General features: G+C 28.0%; 1 protein-coding gene across 1 annotated transcript; it reads right to left on the bottom strand.

Moving 5' to 3' along the window:
• Positions 1–2215: 2215 nt before the first annotated feature.
• On the bottom strand, positions 2216–3516 carry LOC111612775 (glycerophosphocholine phosphodiesterase GPCPD1-like). The gene is made up of 3 exons (XM_023354026.1): positions 3306–3516; positions 2291–2451; positions 2216–2234 (listed from the first exon to the last, which is right to left on the bottom strand). The coding sequence occupies exons 1-3, from the start codon at positions 3450–3452 to the stop codon at positions 2216–2218; spliced, it is 327 nt and encodes a 108-aa protein (XP_023209794.1). The 5' UTR covers positions 3453–3516.
• Positions 3517–6523: the final 3007 nt, after the last annotated feature.

Raw genomic sequence — 6523 nt, 5'->3', positions numbered from 1 at the left:
ATCCAAATATTAATACTTTCAAGTCATAAGTCTATATAAGATGTATATTATTATTATTATATAAATTAATGTATAATTTAAATAAATTTTTTTCTTTAANGTTAAAGCATTAAGTACATTTAAACTGTATAGCAATTTTAAAATTCAGAAAAAACTTTCAGGAGGAAAAATAATAAAGATTAGAGGATAACATAAATGTATAGTAAATATTTAGTATAAATGTTACTATTAAAAGTGATAGCATACCATCACTACACTAGCGTAGTGAGGGAGGGGCAAGGGGGTCTATCATGCCCCGGTCTCCAAGACAAACAAGATTTGCTTCTGGAGGGGGGCATCAATAAAGTGTCATGCCCCAGGCGCCAGTTATGGTTGCTACGCCACTGCATCACTAGTAACATAGGACTTTGCATGAAGAAGATTGAAATTTTCTGTAAATTTAACAGTTTAAAAAACAAAAATTATGTTAAAATTTGTCAATTCTTACAAATAAAAACACTCAGATACAAAGTTTTAGTAGTAGACTAGAGAAATAAGTTTTTATACAATAAAATAAAATAAGCAACTGATAAATTATATACTGTTGATTATACAGTTAGTTTTGTCAATAATAAATTAGATATGTCTTGTTTATAAAATCTTACTGCCAGATGTTCTTTCCAGCATAGAGTTATGAAGGAGTACATGTCGAGAGTTGATATTTGGCACAGAGTATTAGGTGCACATAAAAAAAAATCCAGACTTGTAGGTAGTCGGGGAACCGAGAATTGAGTCAAAATAAAATACAAAATGGCAACTTCTTCCACATACAGGCAAAACAAGCCACCTCACCCCACCGAAGTCAGGTAGGGGAGAGTACCACCCACAATCATTCTAAGAAGTTAACTCTGGCCTTAGGACCGAACACGTAGTTTTTTTCTGTGTTAAATAAAATTTGTAATTAATTTTGTAAATTCAAATATGACATTAAAACAGTTTTATGTCATTACGAGTGGGCTTTTTTTTTAACATGATCTAGTATAGTAAAATTGTAGGACAGATGAAAATTTGACGTTATATTAGGGTTGTTGTTACATTCAACGACATTATAACTGGGTTAAACTGTATATTGTTTGTGCAAAATAAAAAAAATAATCATGGCTACTGTATCATCCGAAATTATTTTTTTCAAAAATGGGAACTTTTCGTTATGCATCGACAAAAATTCAACCCGAGCAGACACATAATGGAGAGAAATTTTGAAATTAGATAGGTTAATTTCATTGAAGATGCATCATGGACGATCTCGTGGATGGCGAAGTTTGAATGATCGCACCCAAAAGCAGCAATATCAAAGAAGATAGGAGAATGAGGACGAGACCTGTCTTGAGCATCAAAGTGATTCCGTCTCCAAGACAAGTCTTGTCCCAAATACGGTTTTGCTATTTTACTTGTTTTATTTATGAAATACATAATCAAAAGCAAACTCAGGAATGAGAAATTGTTACTTTTGTAATCATATCTTCACAAACATGACCTATTTTCAATCTAAATTCTATCAGGTGTAATACTTTATTCAAATTTTAAATGGAATATTCAAACAAATAATTTAAACAAATTTAAAGAATACAAAAGCAGTAAAGTAAAAATATAAAACGAACAATTATTTATTGTGACATTGTCAATGTTTGGCTGCAATTTTTAATCATTTTTAATTTAATTTAAAATATATGCTCTCCATCTCAAATTAGTAGTGTGTTGCCTCTGTACATCATACTTTCCTGTGAGATGACTGGCACAACTCTCTAGCTAACTCCTTTCAGGGGAAAATTGAAATAACATGATTTCTGGTGCAAACCAAAAGTTCATATATAGTTAATCTGGGGCTTCCTGTTCCTAAGCTTTCTGTATCTAGTTTTGACATTCATCTAACTAACTCAGTTTGAGATCACAGAAGGACAGATGACAGTGGGAATTTATAGGTCCTAATTTTTTCAAATTGCAGCCCATTAAGTAGCAAATAATATATTAAAGTATAAATTACTATAAAATTACAATTTATTTCAAAAGATAAACTATCAGATGTATATACTATAAAACTTTACTAATAAAATTAACATCAACGTTTGACAGTTTATTGAAATTTATATAATAAAATAATGTAATATATAATTATCAGAAAAATATTTTCTTTCAAGATTAGGTAATATTATAAAGACTTGTTTAACACTAATTTCTAGATAATAATTTTTAATCTGTAAATTTTCAAATAAAATGTTACTGACTATAATAAATAATAAAATTGACTTACTTATCATATATTATACCATCAACACCCTCTTCTTTTAGGTTGTTAATAAGATGTGAGCAATTTACATCATCTCCCCAAATAAATAGAACAAGATTTTTACTTTTCACAAAACTTATTAATGATCTATTCTTTAGAATTTCTTCTGCATGAACATCTATACCCTAATGCGTGTAAAATTAAACATTATATATTAGAAATTAAAACAGTATTTTTAATTTATTGAAATTATTCAATATACTCAAATACAGTATTTCACATAGAATTATATAAGACAAAACCAAAAGGTTTGAAAGACGTTAATCTTTTAATTTAAAATAGCATTAAATCTAAACAAATTCCATCTATTTTCATAAGAGTTTTATTGCGAAAGTAATTATATGTATAGTGAAATTATAATCTAACAATTAAAACCAGACATTTTAAAGAGAAATATAAACATGTTTGCAAGAAGACTTTTTCCATGCCCATCATGTATTTTGTCAGGCCCATAATAGAGCAATCAGGTGATGGGGGTCTAATATCCAGAACAGACTGAATGACCATGAAAAATTTCTGGGGTTTCAGCCTGGATTCAATCTGACATTTCAGAGCATTAAGGCTGGAGCTGTAATCACTTCAGCCATTAATAGTATTCAATTATTTGATGACCAAACAATTTCTCAGAAAAAATAACTGCTGTAACTTAAATTTCATCAGTAAAATTTAAATTGAATTTTCTGAGATTTCTATGTAAGAGGAAAGCAACAAAAGTTTTTTGTTCTTTCAACAAGCAAAAATTATGGGATATGAATGACAAATACAAAACATGGAGATTGATTCAGTCTATGAATTTCCCCAAATGAAAAGGGAAGCCATTAATTTTTTTTTTCAAATTTATGCATAAAATACTTATGTATAGTTAATTGCTACATATACAGTATTTGATATAATTATTGTGTGATTACCATGTATATTTAAAATTTATTATCTAGTATATTTAACAAATTAATTTAAATAAGCTCTAATATAAATTTACCAGGATTCCAATGCTAAGTGCAAAAAATGCAGCCATAGGAACAGATGATGTCCTTAAATCTAAATAAGCAGGATATTTTTCTGTAACACCTTGAGTTAAAAACAATAAGGGGTACTTATTTTGTTTCATTCGAATCCTGAAAAACATTTTAGATTCAATCTGTCAATTTATTTATATCAAAATATTTACTATTAAAAATATTTATTTAGTAGAATAAAAATTAAAATATTGAATTAAACTAAACAGATTTTTCTGTGTTCAGTTTTATTATTGTAACAATGAGTAAAACTAAACCATTTTAATAAAATCATGAAAACAACAAATGTAAAACTATTTAAGTTGCTTTATATTAAATATCTTTAAATACAGTAGACCATCCATTATCCAAAATAATCAGGATGGGACAATTTCAGATAACTGATCACATTCAGTAGGGAAAGAGTAAAAAAAAAAATATAATAAAAAGGTAATTAATTTTTGTACAATAGCAAAAAGCAATTAAGGCATAAATTTAATACATACAAATAAGAAAGTGAAGTCTTTAATTTATTAAAAACAAGCACTAGTTTTTCATTGTAATCTACAACATAATGATGAAACTTTGAATTCAAATTAAAAAAAATAGAAAAATTAATATTAAATATTGCACAAAACTCAAAATTTATTGCCATTCTTTTTTGAAGTAGTCTCTTATTTTGCTTTGTTTTTACATCGCTTTTCTTTCTAACTCTAAATACCCGACTTGCTTGATCGTCAAGAGTTGAAAACTGAAGTAACCTGAAACAGGTTTCTGCTTCAGGCTGCATTTCTAACAATGTGAATGTGTCTCTAATGCACCAAATGTGCTTACTCACAATGCAGCATTTGATTCATTAGAAGCAAATGTGACTCATTGTGCTTTTCTATTTGTACGAGTACTATAATAAAATCTAACACTAATGATAAGATTTATTCAATCATCTGTAGGCATGCTGTTGAGCTGCATAAAAGTTTGGAGAATACAAATTCTGGAAATTACAAAGTTAATTTTGGTTAATAAATTTTTTGGATAATTGACAATCTACCATAATATTTTAATATAATCAGAATTAATATTGTTTAAAAAGTTTAATTTTTCATCATCAATAATTTACAGGAAAAAATTTATCTTATTTTTTTAAAACAATTTGTGCATGATTTCTATTATTATGATTAATATTCAGCAATGATGTTTTCATAATTTTGCATTAACTTATTCTTTCTTAAACAATAATTATTTAAATATGAAAACCCAATGCGTATTTTGTAAACAATAAATTCCATTAAAAAGTTCATTTTTAAGAAGTTTTCTTACAAAAAATTTCATTCTTACAATTACAAAAAGAAAAGTTTTAATTTTATAGTAGTAATAGTAATATTTAATATACGTTTTGTCATAATAAAGAAGGCAATGCAATGAACAACATTCAGAAAATTTATTAAACTGAATACTTACTGTAAAAGCATTATCTAAATATTTAGATGGAAGTATATAGTATTAGTTCATTCATTAATATATTACTATTTTAAACTGTTTCAAGTATTATAACAAAAAAAAATTTGAAAGAGCATTAACAATTGTATTAAAAATATCTTTTTAAAAGATATCAACTCAAAATTTTACTTTTACAAAGTTTATTTTTGCATAATTACATATTTGAAAGAAAATTATTGCCTAACTTTTAGTAATCAAGTAAAAAAAATTTTTTTTATGCAACATACTGAAAGTATTTTTAAATATTGGTTCTTTTAATTTTTTTAAAAAGCAAATTCAGGAAATTAAAACCTTCACACACAACAAAATTTTTCAAAAATGCAAATACTAATTGTTAGAAAAAAAGTGTTGTATAAAGAGGACTGATGAAAAGTTATCTAAACCATGCATTAGAATTCATGTGTAATTTGATTAGCTATGGTAAAAAACAATTTTTATGCAGTAAAAACCTCATTTTGATATAGGATAATTCAAAGTACAGGTAACCCCTGTATAACACGAGAGTTATGTTCCAAAAAATTTCCATGTTATGCGAATCCGTGTTATATGAAACAAAGAACTAGTGCGAAAAGGGGGTTAGGTTCCAAAACTTAAAAAAACATGCTGTTAAATCCTTATTTAGACCGGATTAATTATTCATTTTTTTCGTAGGTAAAATACTTATTTATTATTTAAGTAAATGTTTTACCAGAGGATTCATCCTATATGGTAATCTCAGCATGAGCATCATCAACTGGTAACAGTTTCTGAATGAGTTCGTTAATAGCGGTCGCACTGCAACGGGGGTGCGCTGCTGTTTGTAGGCATTTTGAACAATGGTGAAAGAAAGATGGCGGCGCCTGCACTATCGATAGTATTGTGATGGAGAAATCTATAATTCTAAAAAGAGCTTTTAGAGGCAAAAGAAGGGTCCAAATTGTAAAATTTAACCATTAAATGGATTATTTGTTGAAAGAGCATTCAAAGTAGCCACGAAAACAATTATAATGCTTGCATGGAGTTATAAAAGAACACACCCTTTATTACATTTCATGTTGTACGAGGGTTTTATCCAATTCCCAAACCGTGTTAGAGTGAACCCGTGCTATAAAAGCACCGTGTTATATGGGGTTACCTGTATTGTTGCAAAATTTGTAGTCTAGTCCCTGACCAAGAAAATAGGATTTTGTATATTTTAATTTGGATAATTTGAAATATGTATACAATGAAATTTGAAGTCATTATCTGCTCCAGTGACCTGCAAAAATATCATTTATATTATATCCATCATATTACATGTTTACAAGGAAAGTTTCCATGCCAAAGTGACAGTTTTGTTTTTGGTTTATACATTGAATGATGTTGAACACATGTACAGAAAATCAACAGATATTATAGATTTCTCCATCACGATGCTATCGATAGTGCATGCGCCACCATCTTTCTTTCACCATTGTTCAAAATGCCTACAAACAGCAGCGCACCCCCGTTGCAGTGAAACCGCTATTTCACCCGCCGTTGAGTGAAACCGCTCATTCAAAAACTGTTACCAGTTGATGATGCTCATGCTGAGATTACCATATAGGATGAATAATCCTCTGGTAAAACATTTAATTAAGTAATAAATAAATATTTTACCTATGAAAAAAATTAATAATAAATCCGGTAAATTTAAAAGTTTATTATTATGGAAGAAATCTGTTTGGCCTTTATCTTGGACATTTTT

This window comes from Centruroides sculpturatus, unplaced genomic scaffold, assembly GCF_000671375.1.
Source record: "Centruroides sculpturatus isolate CEXI.00-Female unplaced genomic scaffold, Cexi_2.0 scaffold1854, whole genome shotgun sequence".
NCBI lineage: Eukaryota > Metazoa > Arthropoda > Arachnida > Scorpiones > Buthidae > Centruroides > Centruroides sculpturatus.
Note: the sequence above shows the minus strand (reverse complement) of the source record. Positions and strands in the feature narration are given on the sequence as shown.

Bases quoted from the DNA above. Each gene is read 5' to 3' on its own strand.
- LOC111612775 (XM_023354026.1), bottom strand. From the start codon at position 3,452: ATGTTTTTCAGGATTCGAATGAAACAAAATAAGTACCCCTTATTGTTT. The intron at 2,452-3,305 runs GTAAATTTATAT...TACACGCATTAG, and splicing joins CACTTAGCATTGGAATCCTG to GGTATAGATGTTCATGCAGA.